The sequence below is a fragment of the Callorhinus ursinus genome, unplaced genomic scaffold (assembly GCF_003265705.2).
Source record: "Callorhinus ursinus isolate GAN/ISIS: 27379988/994484 unplaced genomic scaffold, GSC_fseal_2.0 scaffold6, whole genome shotgun sequence".
Lineage (NCBI taxonomy): Eukaryota > Metazoa > Chordata > Mammalia > Carnivora > Otariidae > Callorhinus > Callorhinus ursinus.
Window position 1 is genome coordinate 46,617,636 of NW_027397068.1, and position 23,528 is coordinate 46,641,163.

The window sequence follows — 23,528 nt, forward strand, 5'->3', positions numbered from 1 at the left end:
TGGGCATTAACTGAGGATACAACAAACAAGTAATTACATGTGTTCTAATTATACCACCTGGGGTATCCTGACAACGACTATTTTCGGCATGGAAGAAAGAAGATAACAGATGTACTTCTGGCCTTTGAAAAGGCTTTTAGCAATGACCGACCCACAGAAAGGAACAGTCCTAGAGTCCTGATCACAGTTACAAAAATATACTTCTACTAAATGGAACCACAGTTTCTTACAGAAACAGGTATTTCTAGATCTAGAGCAGAAACTATAGTAGATAAAGCAGATACCATGGGAAATTGTGTGTAGGGTCATGTGAGGTCTACATCTATGAGCGAAATTCTGTTTTTGCAAGAAAATTAAAATATAACAACACTAATTGGTCACTGGTGAAAGACACGAAGGAAGCAAAACAATGAACACTGGAAAATAAAAACCGTTTTGAGAAACGTTTTCTTAAAAGAAGTATTCAAGTTAACAAATGAATAAGAGAAGAAATGAAAACATCTTGTCAACATTAATAAGCGAATGGATCAAGCATTAATTAGCAGCAGCTGCTAATTGCACAAAAAGAGAAAGATAATCAGCTATTTTGTGTCTCTTGATACATGATCACATATGAAATAATCTTGATTAAAAAAAAGAAAAACACACTGAATCTGATAAATCTATAGTCAAACAATCTCTAAGAAACAGAAGAACATGAGGAATTAGAGGGGGAAATTCTCTACAGCTTAATAACCAGGTTTCTTCAACAAATAAATTTTGAGGGACAAAGAGGGAGAAAAACGGATGGAGAGAAAGGGAGGGAGGGAGAGATTAAAAGTCTCAAAAGACATATAGACCAACTGCAATGCATAAACCTTATTTGGATCCATATTCAAACAAACCTGAAAAAAAAAATGAAATTTGTGATACAATTTGAAATTCAAACACTGACTGGATATTGAAAATTAAGAATTGTTAGCATTTTTTAGGTACAATAAGGGGAATCTGGGCACATTTTTCAAAAAACCCTCTTTTAGAACTACATACTGATATATTTATAGATGACAATATGTAATTCAGAGATGTGTTTCAAAATAACACAGAATGGAGCACTGGTAGGGGGTATGGAGAGGCAAGGACTAGCCGTGGATTAATGAATGTTGGGGAGAGTGGGGAAGTACTGGGAAGTTCATTACACAATTCCTTTTAGCTTTTGTAGGGTGTGAATTTCTACAAAAATAAATAAATACATGTATTTTTCAAAAATGTAAGACATATTCAGTAGTAACAAGAACACTCAGTACATGGAGGTATTTGCTACTAAAAGAAACCAGGGCTCCTTGAAGAAATGGATTCTTTCAAGTCAGAGGGAAGAAAAGTATAAAGTGAGCCTGGAACACACAGATGAAAGCAAAGAAGTCAAAGAACGACAGCATGTTCAAATGACACAGGAACCAGGCTGAAGGGCTCCCAGGGGTCAAATTTAGGGAAATTTGAAAGAAAAATAATAATGATTTATAAAACATTGAAAAAAGGAAGCCCTCCGTCCGTAGTGATATTCAAAAACAAAAAGAGAAAAGGGAGGGCAAGTATTACAGAAGATTGCCAACCAATCACAATAGAAGGAATAAAAAAATCAGAAAATCACCATTTCTCAAACACTAGTTTAATTATTGTTTCAGGCAAGGATCACAAATGTACAGTGATACTGGTGGGCAATGGTTGTTACTGACAAATAGGATATTCACCCAGTCCCAAGGATCACAAATTAGTATTAACTGCACAAAGGAAAAGTATCTTCGTAACAGGGAGATGTGGTGAACATCTCCTGAATGAAGGAGTCAAACTTCCATCACCAATAAAGGGACCGTGTGATGCCATGCCTCTCTTCTGATGATGCAATCAGAGGCATAAACCTCCTCTAAGCAGTAGTTTGGCCAAAAACGTTTAACTTGAATCCAGTCACGAGGAACAAAGTCGGAAATCTGATTTCCACGCTTCAAAAATATTAAAGAAAAAGCAGGGGACATGATTTAGATTCAAGGAAACCAAAAAGATATGACATTAAATACAACATCGGACCCCAGAATTCCAGATGGGGGTGAAGAAGGTGGAAGATATAAATGACAATATCATGACAGCTGGAAATATTTTAATATGACCATATGTTAAATATAATTATTGCTTTAGTGTTCAATTCCTTAAGTATTAAAGCTGTGTTAGCATGTCTTTGTTAAGCTAAAAAAAAAAAAAAAAATTGCGGGGGTGGGGGGCGCCTGGCTGGTTCGGCGGGTAGACTATGGGCCTCTTGATCTCGGGGTCGTTGAGTTCAAAACCATGTTGGGCATAGGGCTTACTTAAAAAAAAAAAAAAAAAAAGTGAGGGGTCCCTGGGTGGCTCAGTCAGTTGAGTGTCCAACTTTTGATTTCAGCTCAGGTGATGATCTCAGGGTTGGGAGATGGAACCCCGCTGGGCAGCTCTGTGCTCAGCAGGGAGTCTGCTTGAGAGTCTCTCTCTCTCTCTCTCTGTCCCCCTCCCCACACTCTGATAAATAAATCAATCTTTAAATTAAAAAAAAAGTGAGCGCACAGCTGATAGCACAACATATAAACAGAGAGATGTAGAAAGAGGAAAAGCAGAGGTTGCAAAACATTAACTGTTAAATGGGTCTACATGAATCCTGCAGGGGTGTTTGCTATACTACTCTTCCAGCTTCTCTATGGATCTGAAATTTCCAAAATAAAAAGCTGTTGAAAAATACATTCTTCTCTTTTAGTGAAATCTGAATAGTGTACTACGTACAGGTAACGAAGCATCACCGTCTTTGCTCTTCTGGGCCTTCTCCTTGGAGCTGTCTTTCTGACTGACGGCTTGCTCTGCAAACGATACCTCCAGGTTGATGTCTGTTTCAGAGGCAGGTACCTCCTCAGAAACCAGTGGAATGAGCTCTTTTTCACCAACAACTAGGCTAGAATCCTGGTCTGGGAAAAAAAACCAGAAGGTTCAATTAATATATTTTCTTTGTTTCTTTTACTTCTTTACTTCTTTACATCAACTACATAAAAACCTTTGGGAAAAATATTATTTACTATAGTCAATAATTAGTGGATACTTTAAAAAGTTTACCCCAAGAATCCTACCAATGGCAGATGGAGGGTATAGGAGGGAAGGTGGAGACTAGAATCCATAGTTCAGTTGTGGAATCTTTCTCTGAGGTCCCAATTCTTAGACTGGGTCGACACGTCCAACATTGACAGATGATCTCAAACTCTGAATGAGAAGCCTCACAAAAATGTAGTAGACTTAATTGTGGTTTTATTTTACAATGGGAGATTAAAAGCAAAAGCAAAAAAAAAAAAAAAGTGGGGGAAATTAGTGATACACCATTTCAGTTTCTCAGAGTGAAACAGATTACTGGAACAGACTTCTTCCACACCCTGCCTTTCCTTTCTGGAATGTTATCTACCTTTCAGAGGAAGAATTCCAAAATAAGAGTTAGTGCCAAAAACTTGCCACAGTGGGAGTCAGGTCTGGAAGTACCTGGTACAGGAACCCAATAGGTTTTGTACCCAATTATATCAAAGACTATTAAGGTCCTCACAACTATAAACCTAGTCAAATAAATTCTGGATATTTACATCAACATTTTAAGGCTATATAATTAGTTTAATATTGTTTTTTGTCTGTCTGTTGTTAACCTTCTAGGAAAGAATTAACATTGGCAAGCCTCTTTGCTGAAAACACTAGCTTTGAAGCTTTGAGGAAAATAGTTCTAACTGACATAATTCGGTAAGTTTTTGGTTTTAAACACAACTCACATTAGAAAAACCTTGGAACCAATAACAGGATTACTGTTTTTTTCTCATTGCAGACTTTTAAGTCATGGTGAGCAGCTATGTATTACAAAACAAACTTACATAGTGCATTTGCATTCTTCTATACTAACACAAGGCGATAGAAGGTAAAGTAAATTTAAAAATTTAATAAAGGCATACCATATCTATACATGTGTTATTCCCACTGCTGCCTTCAGAAAAATATGTTTATAGTCATTTAAATTAAAAAAAATATGTTTTTGTTTCACCCAATAGAAAATTAGGAATAAATCCAACTCTAGCCTCATTACTTCTGTTTGATAAGCAGGGTGGGCCTCTGGGCACGACCTGTGCTGTCCTGGGCCTCTGCATTCAGAAGGATCCCCTTCTGGGTTTAACGCTTTGCTGCTGCCACCTTGGAATCTCAACAAGAAGTCCCACATTTTCAGTTTGGACTGGGCCCTGCAAACTACATCGGTGGCCAGGTAGCATCTCCCAGTTAAAATAATAAGTAAACAGTGACCGATGCCAATTCCAAAATTAAGAATGAATCTGAAGCTCCTTGATGGTAATTATCTGATGCCATCTATGGCACGTTTATATACTATTTATGTTGCTATTCCAAGAGCCTGTGCAAAAATTTTTAATTAGAATAACTAAACCATTTTACAATTAATTTTTAAAGTATTAAGTGTCAAAGCACAGTTTTAGTTTTCCTTTCCCACTGGCTTCCACTGTTACATGTTTTACTGTGAATATGTATGTTGGTTTCCTAGGAAACCATTCTGGTGGGGGGAAATAATTAGCCATTTTCTTAAATTAGAAGCTACCTTTCCAGAAGCAGAGTGTTTATGGACAAGAATTTTGAAACTATTCTTTTTTTTCCCTCAACACCCCCATATCACCCCTGCCCCACATAAAAAATGTCCTGTGTTGGCTGCTGGAGGGGAGAGGGTGGAGGGATAGGGTAACTGGGTGATGGGCACTGGGGAGGGTATGTGATGGAGTGAGCGCTGCGTATGATACAAGACCGATGAATCACAGACCCGTACCCCTGGAAAAAAAATGTCCTGTGTTGATTTCAAAGTTGAGAAATTATAATTAAGTTACAATATATTTAACATATACGAATTTCCTCCAAACTGTGGCAGCAAAACAAAACAAAACAAAACAAACAAAAAAAAAAACTTGGAGCATAAGAACCTAAGAGTTCAAGTGGTAGATCAAGTTAAGTTAGATAGTAGGAAAAACAGTTTCAGGGGTAATAGGCATTGCTACAAGAAATGGATGGTGAATTGGCTAATAAAAATATCTATGAATCAATGACCTACTCTCATAGAGAAAAGTTAACAGAGAATTCTGACATAAACCTTTGACTCTTAAAGTCCTAAAGTGTAAATAGTATAATTTCTTTATTCTCTTTTGGTTTTGAAGCGAATAGCCCTGGGTTATAAATATTTTACACAACTCCTTAAAGTTTTTCAACTGTTCAAAATATTCCAAAGTGCCTTTATTTTTAAAAAGAATTATCCCTCCTCCAAAGAAATCAAGAGTAAATAAGTAAATATACATACAAACATGAAAGTTTTAAAATTATTTGGGCATTATTAATGTTCTAAGTGTATGTATAAAAACGATGGGCCATTTGCATACATTTGCAAAATTTGATGAAAAGAATAATACTTAGCTGATTAATTAATTTGAAATGTGATAACCCTTGCAACATTAAGACTGCTGTGACTTTTTCATTTAGAATAAATATCTTTCATTGAACATACATAAAAACCCAAGTGTAGGAAAACATTTAAAATAGACGAGGTCACCCACACCTTCAGATTTCAAACAGAATGAGCTCCATTTTTGAACTCCAGACAATGTTTTTCTGTGCCCTTCGTTCTAAACCTTTCAGTATGTACATGGCACTGGCTAATTCACTGACCATCGAAAGACTATGGCCTTGCCTACAACAGGTGCAGTGGTAAAAACTCAGTGACTCGGACGCTGTTACACATATTGTCTTATTATTCTGATCGGAGGCTCTATGCCTACCTCATAGCATTTGGGAAAAAGCAGATGTAAATCAGGCAAGTCTGTCATGTTTTACTCGGCAGCTGCAAGCCAGCCTGGAAAGTACTCTTATAATGAACTTGTCTTCCAGAATTTCTGTTTATAGAGCCTACCACCTCTGGCAAGGGAGGAAAACATCAAGAAAGGACAATGTTTTCCTCAGTATTCATTTAGCAATCGCCAGGCACCCTTCCCCAAAGCATACTGACATTGGCACAAAAGGTTCATCCATCTCTCTCGATGACCTAGCTCTCTAGCAGGCCAGTACTAGGTCTTCCAGCTGGCTTGCCACTTCAGTGTTTGCCGGTCTGCAAACCTGGGGAAACACCCAGTGATTTCATTCTGATATAAAAATATACATACAACTAAAGAAACCTCCACATAATAGCAAGGGCTTTGATAGATAGAAACATATAGACATGTCTGTGTCCATACACACACATGCACACACTTATTTACTTATTTCTAAAGGCAGGGGTGCAGGAGAGAAGTTCTGAGAAAAGTATGGAAGGAAAAATAGAGATACTGATGTTCCAAGCCTCCCACACGTCGCACGTAATCTTGGACTAACCCGATTGTGATGAGAAGGCGGGAAACACTTCCCAGTCCTCCACAGTCAGCCTGATACTCTTCCCCTACTACCTCTAATCCCAATACAACACTATTAATGGCGTGAGCACTCCAGGTGCCAGGTCTGAAGAACATAAACAAAACAAGGACGAGTCCCTGAGCTGGTATCTGGCAACCACAGACCACCTCTGTTACAGTTTTTAAATAACACAGTAAGGATTAAATTTTTAAGGTTCATTTGGAATATTTTTTTTCATTTTGCAAATAAGGGGAAAAGCTACAAATTCTTTCCTAAGTGCTAACGAAGTCTTGATACTTATTTTCACCCATGGTATAGAAGAGAAAAAGTATGAAAAGAATTATAATGAATTCCCCAAAATACCGTTTTTTAAGCCTTTATAAACCTTCTGAAGAGGAATCCATTTATGAATTAAGAACTTGTGATCTCAGAATGGAGCTCCAAATTCTTCAGGTCCACTAACTAGCTGTATGGCCTTGGGAAAGGGACTGCCTATCTCTAAACCTCCATATTGTCATCTGTAAAATGGATTCAAGACAGTACCTACTATGTAGAGTTCTTGAGTAAATTAAATTAGGTAAACATCTTCACAAAGTACCTGGAACATGGTAAACAGTTGGGAAAACTGACTATGCATAGAGATGTCAGAACAGAGCTACACAAACATCAAAAAAAAAAAAAAAATCAAAGTCCCACTATATTCCCAACCTTATGTAATTATCTATTTGGACACTTTATATTAGCATTTTAACAAAATTTGCTTACTAGAATTGAAGGTGAATGTTTTAAAAGGTTGTATCTCTTTGTTATGCTAATAAATAGGAAAATACAAGAGAACAGGTCCAACATACCATCTTTTCCTTGATGTTTGTTTTCATCTGTTCTGACTGACTGTGAGTTGGTACCATCTGGAGCCTAAAGATAGAAAGTGGGCCACTGAGTCATCTCCAACTCACAACCAGAGAAATGGTATTGTAAATAATCCCATTACCAATCTTCAGATACAAGAAACACACTCAGAATTATAACCACCACAGAAAAAAAAGTACTATATTTATAATCAACAAGCAATCATCTAACAAATATTAGATTGCCCCCTAGGGGCACAATACTAAGACACAATACTAAGCCCTGTAGGGAATATGAAAAACATTAAGAGTGTCCTTGCCAATGGGGTGCCTGGATGACTCAGTCGGTTAAGTGGCTGACTCCTGATTTTTGGCTCAGGTTATATCTCAGGGTCCCGGGATGGAGCCCCACGTCAGGCTGTCAGGCTCCATGCTCAGCGGGGAGCCTGCTTGAGGATTCTCACTCCCTCTCTCCCTCCACCCTTCTCCCCACACTCTAATAAATATATCTTTATTAAAAAAAAAAAAGTGTCCTTGCCATCAAGCACACCACTACTTAGTTGAGGGGTAAAGACAAACTTACAGAAAACTGGTAATATCCAGTAACAGAGCAGATAAACAAAATGTGGTCTATCCACACAATAAAATATTATTCAGCAATAAAAAGAACTTAAGTACTGATACAGGCTACAGCACGGATGAACCTTGAAAACAGGAGACTAAGTAAAAGGACCCAGTCACAAGATAGGATTCCTTTTCTATGAAATGTCCAGAATAAGCAAGTCATAGAGAGATACAAAGTAGATTAGTGGTTGCTTAAGGGTGAGGAGGAGAATACAGGAAAGCCTGCTAATGGGCTTTCTTTGGGGAGTAATGAAAATGTGCTAAAACTGAGGTGACGGTTATAAATCTGGGACTATGCTAAAAATCGCTGAATTGTAGACTTTAAATGGGTGAATTAGACGGTATGTGAATTATTTTTTGATAACGCTGTTATAAAACAAAATTACAAGTTGACATGTAGGTAATAAAATAAAAATTCTTCAAATTAAAAAAAAAGGCAGTAATAAATGTGAGATAAATTAAAACTAAATTACCAAGCAGGGAATATAAGCTCAGATATTCAAAGAAACTAATTTTCAAAGGGGTTAGGGCAGTGACACCTGAAAACTGTGGTCCTCTAAGGGTTTATAGACACAGTAGGACATGGCTGGCTCCCCTCACCAGTAAGTGTGGCTGGGCAATACTTCGTCCTTCCAAGTCAGTCTTCAGAAGGAATTCAGGAATCAGGAAGGGGAGTCTAGATCAATCAGACACAGAGGTCTGTCTGAAAGAATTATTTTTTAAATAATCACTCTATTGGATTTTCATCTCCACTCAAATAAAGTGTTTGAAAGGACGACAGAGCCTACATTTCACCTCATGCTGTTGGCCGGGAAGGACTCTCCCCTTCACCTGCAGTCTAAGAAGAGTCTAGAAAAAAACCAGGGCAGGTACATAGCGGATACCAGTGCACCTCTTAGGGGTAGACGTACTCAGGACAGTGACTACTCAAATCACAGAAGTGGTATGAGGGTCGGGACGCTCCTTCAACCCCCCTCAGGACAGAGCAAATACCATCCTCCCTTCTTCACCCACAAGACTGTGGAAGGCCAGCCCTCCACAGCACAATGAACACAGTAGGCAATGCTAATCTTCCACACGAACACATATTTTGGTGCATGTGGTCAGAACCGTTTTCCTTAGCAAGTGAAGGTAACAGTGCAGATGGTATTCATTTCTGTATTATATTTCCCAGTGTCAGCAAGGGCTTCATGAGGAAGCATTTAAAATGGAAGAGCTGAATTTGTACTTATTTGAGAACAGAAGAACTGCAAGTGACGATGGCTGGCCCATGTTTCCTTGAGGAATGGGGGACATATTTCTAATGGGTGGCAGTGTTCCAATTAAAGGCATGCAGTGTAAGCAAGTTAACGTGATTTTAATTTACTTGTGCTATTTCTCTCTTAATGGTGCCATCAGATGATACAATCCACCCATTACCTTCAAATCAAACCATGTGGCTTAGATATTATTGGGAATTTGCTGGAAAATGCTGCTTCTAGCCCTGAGTAGCAACATCCTCTTGGAGACTGGCACAAATCCCATAGTAGATATTTTGCTTAGACTCGGTTCTCTCCCCCTCCCCCTTTTTACTTCCTCTTAACTCCCTTAGCGAGGGTTCTTTAATTGGGAAGGAAATGTCATAATACTGTATTTCCTTACCATTCATTTTCCTACATCTGGAAACCTAGTCCAGCCCTTCAACCCCAGTAGTTGTCCCAAATAACCACTGGGTGGTAAGCAAGTGTTCAACTGCCTCTCAGGCACAAGAGACCTGCCTGGAGCAATCCAGTGACCCCAAAACTCCCATCAAATAGACCGGAGTTGATCCACAATTGCCCATGCAAATACAGTAGCAATCTGAAGCTATTAAGGATTTCTCGGAAGAATAAAATGTCTACAAAAAGAAAAAAAAACCCTCTACATGACAGAAGGATACCTTAAATATCTTTTAAGGTACCTAAAGAAAGGTACCTTTCTTTTTTTAGAATCATATGATTTTTGTTACCCTTCATTTGTAGTGTAAATAGAATCTCATGTTCAGATTACTTAATATCAGAATCATATATGGAAACCCAAATACAGTAGGCTACGTCGTGGTTAAAAGCACCTACTTCGAAGTCACACAAATTTGGGTTTACTATCTATGGGACATTAAGCAAGTTACTTAAAGTCTATGAGCCTCAGCCATAGAATGGAAATGGTAATACCTCACTCACAGGATGGCTGTAAGGAGTAAATGAAATAAGGCAAGCAAAGTCGTTAGCACAGTAAGCGTTCAGCAGTGGCGGCAGTAATTAGTACTACTATCATCACTGTTCAAGATTCCTTTTGTTTGTTCTCATTCCAACAACCCTCCTGGGTCTTCTAGGCCGGGACTAGTCAGTACACCTGAGAATAATCCAGAATGTAAATCCACTTTAACCCTAAGAATACCATTTCGTTCAGCTGACATTTTTTTTTTTTTAGAAGCAAGATTTTCCTGATAAAGGAAGAGATGATATTAATTTACCTTTTGTGCAAGCTCCTTACGTGCTCATGGATGAGTAACGAGCAGCCCGCCAAGGGGGTGTTCTAGGCCACCGAGGTCTCTCACTTTCACCATGCCTACCCTGCTCTCTCTTCATCCACAGTCTCTCCCCGCCCAATTCCAACAGCTTCCATTATAAATTAATCATCTTGACAAATATTTACTCAAATCTTCTATGTGCTAGGCACTGTGTTAAGCACTAGACACAAAGGGGAAGTTATTTCATGTTTCAGGGTTCCTGCTTTCTAACTATACTGCAGTTAGCTCCCTCACCACCCCACCCTACACTTGAATTCATCCCCAAATGAGCCTCAGGAAAAGCAAACATTCCTGCAGGAGTTAATAAATAAGAAAGAATCCCTTACCTCCCTACTTTTCTATAAGTAACAATTGGTAGTCCCATATGTGAGCGGTCAGGCCATTCCTAACACTGCAAGGACAACTAATGCAAGGATTATCACACTGAATTTTAACTCGTTTAATTTTCCGCCCCAGCAGTATAACTTCTAGAAGGACAGGGACTAGGTCTCTCTTGATCCCCACCAGCACGGAGCTTTAGTGGCTGGCATACAAGTGCTCATTAAGTTTTTAATGATCTGAATTAAACTGGATTGGTTCAACCAGTTCAAAGCAATTATTCCTTTGCTTTAACATCAAAAAAGAAAACCTACTTTTTCTTTTGACTCTCTCTGTTGAGCAAATATGTCTCTGACGTCAGGAATCTGGTACTGTTTGTTTTTTTTCCTCAAGGTCTGGGAGACCGTCTCTACCCGTTTCTGAACAGCAGCTGCCTGGGTCCGGGTCAGTGTTGACAAAAACACCATGCTTTCTTGGGGATCTCCAGCAGACTCTCCAAAGAGATTGGACAAACCAGCCTCCTTAAGCCACTCTTCTTCCAGTTCTCCCTCTAAAGACAGTAGAGAAAAATGGGGTTTAAAAATCACAAAACATGAAAACTTTCACATTTTTTTAAGCTTTTCAAACACGCTTACTGACATTCTTCTATCAAAATCAAACTGCAGTGCTAAGAATCATTATCTGAAACTTGGACAACTGCCATCAACTCCAGCCACAAAGATATCAAATTTTAGGTCCATTTCATATATACTCAATTAAAAATTATAAATGACTTCACATGTGATTAACCTCTACAACTTCCCTGCAGATTAACTAGGGCAAGATAGTACTGCCCCCTTTCTAGAGATGAGCAAGCAATGAAAAGATAGCTTACTTCCATCAAGTTACAGAAGGAAGTCAATGCTGGAGATATCCAATAAAGCCCTGTTTCTTGGCTTAAATTCAGCACTGCCCCAGAGTCCAACACTAATTGATGGAAAGTCTTGTTTTCTCTGTTCACTGTTGCTGACATGGGAGTATGGCAAAAAAGTAAAGAGCATGCAGACATCAGGAACTAATCAATTTCAAATTAAGTTTTTAATCCCCGTAGTAAGCACATCAGATTCATGTGTTTTTGTTTTGTTTTTTTTACAAATTAAAAAAGAAAAGCACACTATTTTAAGCAAAAATAGAGAGAGAGAGATTATGGGAAGCTAATTACATAATAATTCAGAATACTGAAAGCACAAAGTAAACAGTAAAGTAAATATTGTGTAAGATCTATGAAAATTACAGAAAAACAGATAACGAGAATAGATTCCTTTCAAGCACTAAGTTTATAGAGGAAAATGAAAGACGGATGACTTGAGACCCAAAAGACCTTCATCTACACTCCATTTCTCCACCTGCATAGCCACGTGACTTTGGACAAGTCACTCAGCCTCAAATCTACTCTGTTCTCTCATCTATAACCTAAAGCTTAGCTGTCCGGGCTTCCTCCTAACCATGAGAGAAAATTACATGGGAAGAGCTTTGCAGAGCTCTACCATGACCTGTGTATCCTTCCACATTGTATCAACTCCTTGAGGGCAGAAATCTAGTATTAATACCCTCAATTTTAAGAAACATAACGTAGTGCCAGGCATTCCGCATGCTGGGCAATAAAACTGTTTATGGACATAAAAAAGTCAGCCATTATCATGAATGCTGTTAAGGTAGAACTCAGTATACATGTATGAAACCAGTTTGCCAGGGGAAAGAAAGCAGATATTGACATGATAGGTAAAGCAAACAAGATTTGAATACAGAATCACTTGATCCATTAAAAAGTAGAGGTGAAATTCAAACCGTCTAAGGTCAAAGAAAAAGCATGGGCATGTAGGAACACTCCCAATTCTTCTTGATAATCACATTATGAACAACAATCTCTAAATTTATTTTAGTCTTGGAAAATTATGAAACAGATAAATGACACACAACTATGTATCAGGCTTGAATGCTATATTCTGTGGAATATTTTCTCCTTATTCAGCAGACAACTGGTATGCTGCTTCCATCCTGAAACACTGAGACAGAATGTTTGGGCCATGCACTCATTTTCTCAAGTAAGTTCAATTTTACTGGTAAAGTGAGAAAGAATGAGAGTAAAATAAAGGAAAACCCAAACAAAAGAATGACTTGATTATAATCTTACAAATCTAAGAAATGTTAAATTAAGAAAAATCTCTAATTTCTCTTTTTAAAGTATTATTGGTAGATTTTTCAAAAAAATGCCATAGCAAGGGGGAAAAAATCTATGTATGTAGATGCTGTTTAACAGCTCAGTGCTAAGTCATATACTTAAGAAGTCCTCTGCTGAAAAGGAGATCATTATTAGTGGGTCAGGAGGCACTCTTATTTTTTTGGCATCCAGATCAACTGACACCCCAAAAACATACTTACAAACATATGGATGGCACAAGGCAGAGAAAGAAAGTTAAAATGGGACGCCTGGCTGGCCCAGTTAGTAGAGCAGGCAACCCTTGATCTCAGGGTTGTGAGTTCAAGCCCCATGCTGAGCGTGGAGCCTACTTAAAATAAAACTTGTTTTTAAATGTTTTTTTAATAAAAAAAAAGAAAGGAAGAAAGAAAGAAAGCTAATATAATAGATGCCAGAATTGGTCATCAAAAACTTGGTGACTGCTTGAATTACGAGACTGAAAGAAACCGTATGAATTTTAAGGGGAAAAAATGTTTTATATTTCTTCTATAATATCAAATATAATAGTAGAGATTGTGGGAAATATAGGTGGAAAGAAACTGGAGACAAATTATGGACCAAGTAAAAGAAAGAAGCAAATATGGAGGCTGAAAACGCTAATGCCATACACTGTCCAAATCTATACCCTCAGGCTAGCTGGCTAAACCTGCAGCATTATATCCAATCAGGTATATAAGATGACCAGCACTGAGAGAGGTCTGAAAACCACCAGAAGGGCTGGTATGTAAATCTTTTTTTTTCCTTCTGGAAGGACTTGGTGAGGAACAAGATGAGCATCCTCAAACATTTGAACGGTTATCCCGTAAAAATAAAATAGGCTTGTTCTGCTCTTCCAAAAGGCAAAAAGTATGTCCAAGGTAGAGGACGGCAGATCGTGAATCAATAAAGTAAAGAACATCAAGCCAACTCAAGCTAACTGACCGATGGAAAAACAGCATTACTGCAAAGGAGGGAGCTTTCCAGCAGCATCTATACTCACTAGAGAACAATCAACCATGTGGCTAGAATACCACGCAGAAGGAAGGTTAGATCACTTCAAAGACCAAGTCAAATCCTAGGGGGCTATGATACAGTAAGCCTAGCCAACAAGATTCTAGCCATCTCTCAGACGAAGTGATTTTCCTCATGTTACTTAAATGTGGCAGCTGCATCCATAAATCTGCCACAAACAAGTAATTTTCAAGCTGAAAAGCCAACTAGCATGATCTTAGTTGGGTTGTCCTATCTTTAATTCTTGCTGCTGCTCTGATGTCCTCGTCATTCCCCTGTGGTCATCCCCCAGAAATACGTATACAAACAAAGTTTTACTTATTTAGTTTTTACCATCAGGCTCTTTGACAACCACCACCTCTTGATCTTGTCTGTTCTCACTAGATTTCTTGATATTTTCTAGTTCCGTCCAATAGTCCTCCATTGATAGTTCATCCAGAGAATCCTGAGAACTTGATCGGTCAAATGGAGGCTTTTCGGGAACTTTGGTGATTTCCTGGTTCATAGTGTACTGGCCATATTTGCGACTATAAATTCAAAAGAAAACACGGTTCATTTTAACACATGAGGAAGTAGTACAAATTCTAAGACATCAGAGTACTGACTGAACAATTTGGAAAGTTCATTAAGTTCCCCTTCACAAAACCAAAGAGATCTGTATTTTGAAGCTATATACCTTGAGATACCAGTAATTATGCCTGTAGAACTAACAAAAAGTTTCACTGGCAAAAAAAAAAAAAAACAATAGCAATATGATAAACCATTTTTCCTTTCCATTTCACGTAAACTATTTTAAGACTTCTTTAAACCTAAAACTGTTCTTAGAAAGCAACAGGTTAAATCTTAATTAGAGGTCATTAGTTAACTGAGTTTTTTTTATACAGTATTCCCTTTTTGTCACTTATACGTACAAACAAAACTCAGCCCTTATATAGCAAATATCTGCAATAAATACTTCTCCCTCTCTCTCTGCCCTCCCTGCTCATGCTCGCTCTCAAATAAATAAAATATTTCAAAAATATATATATATTATTTGAGTGGGGACAATTGAGGAACTAGTGTTTTGTTATTCTAATTTCAAATTGCTCTTTCGTCTCCCAGGAGGATGTTAGGAAGTAATACTCTGCTACATTGGTTTTCTTACTACACATATGAAAAAAAAACCATAAAACAACATTAATAGTATGTGAACATTTTCATATTTAAACTGGCCTTTCCCATAATCATTTAAAACAGTAGAATTTAATACTGCATAAAGGAGAGGGTCACTAAACTCTGGTCAATTCTACCTAGCAGTTTAATTCCAACTGGTTTCTTAGAAAAAATCAAAACACTTAATTACCTATTGCTACAAATAAATATAACTGACTACTTAACTGTAATATGCTAACAGGGCAGTTTTATTCCTTTGAAGATGGTTCTCTCTGCCCTGATTACGTACTTTAATAATGCCGGTTGCATGAATGAACAATCGCTATGATATCTCCCCAGTAGCAAGTCTGGTGTGGTGATGGGTGGGCGTTAGGAGTAGGGCCAGCAGGAGGAAGTCTAGACATATTTGTGTGCTTCTCTTTCCTCCAGTCTCCATTGTCCATTGTCTGCCTCCCCTATCCCTTAATTCAGGGGCACTTCCTCCCTCCCTGCCCCAACCGTCCTGTTTACATCCCTGTATCCCATCCTGGTCCCTTGCCCTTGCCCCACAGGCCACACCTTCAGTGTTGTCATTTTAGAGTTTACACTCCTGATTCTTAAATTAAAATGTGAATGGGAAAGCTATCTCTCTCTTAAAAACAAAAACATAAGTTCTATTTTTATTCCTGTGATCAGCAGCTCAACCTATCCACTTTTTTAAAAAGATTTTATTTATTTATTTGACGGACAGAGAGAGAGCACAAGTAGGCAGAGTGGCAGGCAGATGGAGAGGGAGAAGCAGGCTCTCCACCGAGCAAGGAGCTGGACGTGGGGCTCGATCCCAAGACCCCAGGATCATGACCTGAGCCGAAGGCAGCCGCTTAACTGACTGAGCCACCCAGGTGCCCCTATCCACACATTCTTATTCCTTAATCCTGCTTTACCAGGATAGTTAAAGCTAATTGACAGAATGTCTACCAGATTCATTTTTGGTTTATTTCATGTCAAATACATAGATGTCCCATCCTTCTTTTTGTCTTCTCTCTCATTATAAGACTGCCGTAGCCCTAATTCCTATCTCCCGCAACCCTTAGTTCCGTGGGAGACCACAGTAAGTACTGTGGAATGTGTGAAGTATAATGACTAATGCCAAATAATTTGGTTTATCTGCTCACAGAAAAGAGGTGCAGTTGAACTAAAAGTACATTAAGCTTTTCATTTCTGAAGGAATGTGTTTATTCTGGCAACAATTTTCCAGTAAATTTCCATTAAGATAGCATGTGCAGAAAAACGCAAGGGCATTGAGCAACAGCACTGTTACGTAAATATACCTTCTATATCAAGCCCTGCTTTCAAAACAGGCATAAAGCGGAAATCTAATCGCCTAGTGCTAATGAATAGACTCAATATTTTTACTTTAATAAGATTCAAAGTTGAATAGGTTTTTTATAATAACCTGATGATACGGAGTCTTGGAATGGAGGATTTTTTTTTTCTTTTTTGGATCATTGGTAAATGTTGGAAGAAAACATTTTCTTTTTTAAACATTAGAGCACGGGGAGGAGGGAGGAGGCAAGCATTCAGTGGTGGACCACCCTCCTTAGCACACCATGGATGTTACATTTTCTCTAAAAATGTAGCTGAACATTTTTTTTGAATTAGTTTACATCAATAAACGCGTTGTGTCACTTCTTTTCTTAGAATATACTCTACTTCTGCACTCCAGACAGGCAGTGGCTAAAAGTGTGGCCCTTCTCAAAACTGTTCTGGTAGGAAACCAGTTAACTGGTTCCTCTTTTCTGTTTCTAGAAGTACGTTATCTGATACCACATTCATTCTGCAAATTGGGTTCAAGACCATAAAGTCACATCTGCTAGATATAATGAAGTGCAGAGCAGAAATATTTTACATTTCCAAAAGGCCCAAGCCAACACATGGTGCTAAAATCAAAGAAACGTGAAGTTTGTACTATAGGCAACTACCAGTTACCCTCTCCTGACTGACTTGCAAACAATTGTTTTTCTTCCTTACTTGCCCTCCAGAATCCCATGTGCCAGGCATCCCAGGGCCACTCTATAGACACTCGCACATCTCTCACCTTTTACAGCTCTAACCACGAACTAGTATTACCGCCATGCCTTTTTTTTTCCTGGGCGCTAACATTATCAGCAAATAGTAACTTAACAGACCCTTACGGGCCTTCACGGAATGTCCCTTCTTTTTCTTCTTGCTCACATGTTCTTATGCTGTGTTTATAAAAAGTGGGGTTTTGTTTTATTTTCCCCGGGTATATTTTATCCTATTTTTCTGTGATATATTCCCCCCTGGTCAGTGAATTTCACACGCAGTGTTATCATTCATGCCTCTTATTTATTTTGTCATAGAGAATGTTAACTGATCTGACACAATTTGTTCTTCACAGGAGGTGGACGGTGCCATACATTAGATGGTGGTCTGCTAGAAGAAAACAAGCTGATTGATGATTCATCCTAGGACCAAGGCAGAGAAATGACAGGCAGCTATATGGGACCAGGTACCAAATGATTCAGGTTCTACTTAACTATCCCTATGATTTTGGAAAACCATTTGACTTCTCTAACTTTGACTTTTCCTATCTATAGAATGGGAAGAATACCAATAGCCTTGACTACTTTGTGTGTTTGGAGTTACCAAGGAAGAATTCCTCCCGAATTGCCTCCTGGGTAACCACGAAGAGCAAGCGCAACTTAGTATCACTGTTAAACCTACTTACTATAAATAACTGCCCCTCCCATAGTTTAATAAGGTCACCTTTGCCCTCTTCTAAGGTTCAGAAAAATTACTTAACCTCTAGGACAGCCATTCTTGAACATTCTGGTCTCAGGAATCCTTTATACACTTAAAAATTTTCAAGGACTCCCAAAGAGCTTTTGCTTTTATAGGTTATATCTTTTGAGGAGTACACTACTAGCTATTAAAATTGGAAAGAAAAATAATATATTAATTCATTTAATAAGAATAAACATCTTAACATAAATAACTTTTTTGGGGGGGACCTATTTTCCATACCAAAAAAAAAAAAAAAGTAGAGGAATAGCATTGTTTTACATTTTTTGAAACTGTCTTTAATGTCTGGCTTAATAGAAGACATCTGGATTCTCACATCTGCTTCTGCGTTCAATCTTTTCTGATACTGCACATCATGTAGTCTCTGGGAAACTCCACTGTGTTTTCATGAGAGAATGAGATTGAAAAAGGTCAATAACATCTTTGTGTTATGAAAACAGTTGTGATCTCCTAGACCCCTAAAACAGTCTGGAGACCCCCCGCTGTTCCAGGACCACACTTTGAAAACCACTGTTCTAGGATTTCTCAAAAACAACACCTAATGGATCTCAAAAAGCACTTTTCGATTCTTTTTTTTTTTTTAAGATTTTATTTATTTATTTGACAGAGAGAGAGGGAACACAAGCAGGGGCAGAGGGAGAGGGAGAAGCAGGCTTCCCACCGAGCAGGGAGCCCGATGCGGGGCTCGATCCCAGGACCCTGGGATCATGACCTAAGCTGAAGGCAGACGCTTAATGACTGAGCCACCCAGGCGCACTTTTCAGTTCTATGGGCAACGAACGCTCCAGAAAGCCTTACTGAAAGAAACAGCCATGCTTTCCTGGTAACTCTTGACCTACTTCTTTGTTTATTTTAGTTTAGTTTTACAGCCTTTCATCAAAACTGGGACTTATTCCAATGATATAACCATATTTAATTTATACTTCAATGACAAAGAATAGAACGTCATTTAAAAACCCCTGCTTTGCCAATGTCTTTCATCATTTGCTTTTATTTATCAACTATAAGGGGCAGAAATTCTCTCTAAGCTTCCCTCTGGGCCAGTGCATTTGAAAATGTGCATTTTCCTTAACACTCCTTTGTCATCCATACCTCTTCCTCAACCATCTCAAGGCAAATTTATTTGGAACTAGGATGTTTCTTTGAACTCTTATTTAACAATGTGGTCCAATCTCTACTTTCTGTACCCTGTTGCTATACTCATCAGTCTGTCTCCTGTTCTGACCCTTCTAGATCTAGACACTTTCATGGCCCAAAGTCTGCTTCCCTCAAGTCCTCTGATGCTAAGATTCAGTTGTGTTTCTTTTATTTTCTTACAAGATCCTCTCTAAAAGAGCTACACTTTCTTTCATGCTCCTTATCCCAACATTCATTTCCAATGCACAGAAATAAGTGCCTGGATTGGGAGACACAAAACAGGAGAATAAGGTTTATTTTTGTTTGGTTTCTTGTTGTGTTTTTAATGCACCAAAAAACAGCAACAAAACTTCTTACACCATAACTTACCATTAACCATAATGACCAAGTATATTTTAGATAAAGCCATATTTATTGAAGCATAAACTTTAGAATGATACTGGACCCTAGGGATTTAAACCTATCCCATCATTTTCTAGATGAGTTAATGAGGTCCCAGGGTTAAATTTTCCCCAAAGTCACCCAGTAAAGTGATGGTAGAGCCAAGATTAGTGTCCTCACTTCTTCTTCAGTAGTCATTTTATTATACCAGACTAGAAAGAGAATTTACTTTTTTTGCATCAGACGCTCCAATCTTTCTGTTTGTACCGCACACAGCAAAACCAAAAGTGATCATGTTGCCACAGTCTATACTTAACACTTTTAAATGACCAGTGTACCTACCTAGAGAAAAATACATTTAACAATCAAACCATCTCTCTTTAAAATGCATGAGACATCTTTTCCAAAGCATTTTCTAAAATATGCTTTGTGTCACTCTAGGACGTGACTTCAAATATACCTGTTTTTAAAACACTTTGTTTTAAAGAAGTTGGAAATTTTCAAAAATGTTTAACTCACTCTGCTTCTCCTTTTTTATTATCTGTGTTTAAAACAACAACAACAAAACAAAACAGAAAACGAAAAAAACGGTGTTTCTGCTGTATGGATTTTTCTTTTGCGGGGTGGGGGGGTGGGAGGGTAGTGGCATTAAAGAAGTAATCACTGCCATCAGGAGATGGCCAAGCTATTAATACTCCATAATGGCCCTGTCCATCAAAATACACTGAATTTGAATGACTATGAAGATCTGCAGCCTATGAATGACCCAAGTCATTTCTTTACCTTGGAAGTGAATGCCTACTATTGTTTAGCTGAAAGCAGTAATTATCAGAAGTGGCGCTGACATCCAGGAAGAAAGAACACTGGAAATGCCCGAAGGCAGTGAGAAGTTGATTAGAAAGCAATACCCCCATGGCCTCTCCCGCACCTAGGCAGCCTTCAGAACTCAGGAAAAGGGATCCCCTCATCTCTTCTACACAACCCAATTGCTACAGTTTTAAAAAAAAATCGAGTAAGTCAAATTTCACATTTCAAGTAAATTTACTTTTCCCCTTTGTATACATTACCCCTTTCCTTTTGGGGAGGGGAGAACTAAAATTTGTCATTATTTCTTTCAGCATTCTTGTTCTTTAAAAAATAGGAGTATCTGTACAGCACATTTAAGTATTCAGAGTGTCCACCACATATTGACACACAGCAAAACAAGGAGCAAAGGAAAGGATTACCCTCTATTTACACAGCGTTGCCTAAGCAAAGCTGAGGAGAGAAGGCTGCTCGGTGACACTATGAAGAGCTAGTTTTCAGAACCTGGCTTTATCACTTTCACAGAAAACTAGGGCAAAACCAACTCATGTGCGAGCAACACTAAAGGAACAGGGATATAGGCAGCGGCCACCAGCAGGTCTGGTAGAAATGGGGGAAGGCATGTGGGAAAGGCAGGGGCAGCCAAGGCATGCTGGAAAAACTCCATTTCTTTCTTTTTTTTTTTTTTAAGATTTTATTTCTTTATTTGAAAGAGAGAGAATGAGAGATAGAGAGCACGAGAGGGAAGAGGGTCAGAGGGAGAAGCAGACTCCCCGCTGAGCAGGGAGCCCGATGTGGGATTCGATCCCGGGACTCCAGGATCATGACCTGAGCTGAAGGCAGTCGCTTAACCAACTGAGCCACCCAGGCATCCCGGAAAAACTCCATTTCTATGTACAGACACCGGCAGGATAAGGGGAAATTATGGGCCATGGTTACAGACATAGGCCTTTCCTCTTTTAGACTCTGGTTCTGTGTAGAAGTCAGATTCCCTTGGCTCCTGAGCTCCCCAAACGTCTCTCAGGAAGCATGCCTTCCTCCTCACTCGAAGGGACAACTCAACAAGTAACCAAATGGGAGCCACAGGATCTCAGTGCCAAAATCATTTTCCACGATAAGGGTAGAGGGATTTGGAGTGGCGCTTTGACATAAAATGTCAAGATCTTGGAACAATGGAGCAAAGCATAGCAAATTGAGTTTTGCATCTACACTTCATTCAATTATCCATCCCCATGGCTTACATCTACCCCACCACATTTCTACTCCAGGACTCTTTCCTCTTCTCCTTCTAGTTAGCTGTAGAGCCACCTGGAGATTCGTCCCCAGCAGCTACTTTGCACTCTGGTCATAGACTCTCCAGTTGGATCTGTTTTCCACTTGTTGTTCCTCAATGTCATCTCTTGGTACCTCTCTCCATGGGGGTTGGAATAAAAGCATTTCCCGGCTTCTTCAGTCTCCCCTCAGCCCTACCACATCCTGCACTGTGATGCTCAGGCCTTATAATGTCTACCATTACACTGTGTGTTCCTTACGGTAATCATCCGTGTCTTCTTAGGTTCACCTAGGTATCCCTAAATTCTGCAAACTGCTTGCCATAGCAGATGCTTGTAAAATGTTTAATTAATTAACTGTTCAATTATTGCTGCCTCTAAAACAACCACCTTCTTTTAATTTCTAAGGTGGTTTTTCTTTAATTGCACAAAACTACAAAGAAGTGAGACAGGAACATGAAAAGTAGATGGTGAAGAAATTAGTCATCAGGAAACCCTAAAAGGCAATTAATAAGTAATTATTCTATGCCTCTGTAATTCTTGAGTGTTTTGTTTGAAAGGAGGCTTCCTTGTGAGGGAAGAGAGGTTACAAAACAAAGAGCTGATTTCATATTAGACTGTACCTAATATTAAATCATAAATAAGCACTGGCTTACATTTTATTAAGTTGACATTCCCTGCTTCCATCCTGTCAACTCAATCGCTCAAACAAGTTTTAAAATATTTGTTGAATGCCTACTATATGTCAGGCACCTTATCAGAGATGACTGTTCAAGCAAGCTACTCAAACATTCATCAGGAGATAGATTATAAATGACACCAACACCAAGTAAGGGTGGAATTTTCCAGTTCCTCACTAAACTTGTGGCCCAGACAGCTCTCCAGCATGAGCTTCTGGGTCATGACCTCTGCTTTAGCACTGTCCCTAACATGCTTCAGACCGTGTGTGGTTCACCATTCCTTCCTCAGAAAGTTCACTTCCTCTCTATCACTGCTATCAGCTTACCTCCACTTCATGTTCCCCACCTCTCCCCAAACATTTCTGCAGAAACCAATAATTTGAGGTCATCTCCATAGCCCATCCTGGGACCCCCTCCCTCTCTCCTGCTCTGTCTCTCACAGTCCTCGTGGGTTTGCCTGAAACCCACTCACCAGCCTATTCCTAAGGTTGTCCGTTCCTGAGATAGAGTCCAACTTCCTCACCACTACTGTCTACTACCTGGTTCTTACAACAGTCATTGATTTCAAAGGTAGTTATCAGCATCCCAAGTTTTTGTCAAACTTTTATCCATTTATTTTTATTGCTCTTAAATCAATGTTTTTGCCTTTTCTGTCTCAAAGCTGTGCCCTCTTCTCTTTCTAAAGAATCCATCAGGTTCTCAGAGGTGAAATGAAGAGGAGGATTCACTGATGAAGACCAAAAGTCCTCCCATCTTCCCTGATATTTTTGAACTTGTCATTGAAAAGCTCCCTATCAAGCCTTCTATTAGACTAGAATCTCATCATTACTGTTTACCAATGTGCCTTAACCATACATGAATACAAATGGATAAATTTACACCAATGTGCAACTGTCACATACAAAACTTAACAATATACTTCAGAATCTGGGATCCGGGAGAGATGTTTAACCGTTGGCCAGTTGACAAATTCCAATTTTCCAATATCCCCCTCCACTTCATAGAGTAGGCTGCTATTGATACATAATACCTACCATTATATAGGTACTAACAAAATATTTGTTGATATAACACCAAACTATGAACATTTTTTAATTTAACGTTGGGGGGAGCCTGGGTGGCTCAGTCGTTAAGCGTCTGCCTGCGGCTCTGGGATCGAGCCCCGCATCGGGCTCCCTGCTCCGCGGGAAGCCTGCTTCTCCCTCTCCCATTCCCCCTGCTTGTGTTCCCTCTCTCGCTGTATCTCTCTGTCAAATAAAATAAATAAAATCTTTAAAA

At 38.9% G+C, this 23,528-nt stretch overlaps 1 protein-coding gene across 7 annotated transcripts in view; it reads right to left on the minus strand.

Annotated features, from left to right (window-relative positions):
* ARHGAP18 (Rho GTPase activating protein 18) overlaps positions 1-23,528 on the minus strand; it is a 187,239-nt gene that overhangs the window by 42,246 nt on the left and 121,465 nt on the right. For 6 of the 7 annotated variants that reach the window (XM_073893913.1, XM_025865359.2, XM_025865348.2 and 3 more), the window contains exons 2-5: positions 14,354-14,547; positions 11,106-11,341; positions 7,305-7,368; positions 2,785-2,963 (exon numbers count right to left, since the gene is read on the minus strand). In XM_073893913.1, coding sequence (XP_073750014.1) covers positions 2,785-2,963; positions 7,305-7,368; positions 11,106-11,341; positions 14,354-14,547 — 673 coding nt within the window. The remainder of the gene's footprint in view (positions 1-2,784; positions 2,964-7,304; positions 7,369-11,105; positions 11,342-14,353; positions 14,548-23,528) is intronic. The other variant, XM_073893917.1, reaches the window with a different exon arrangement.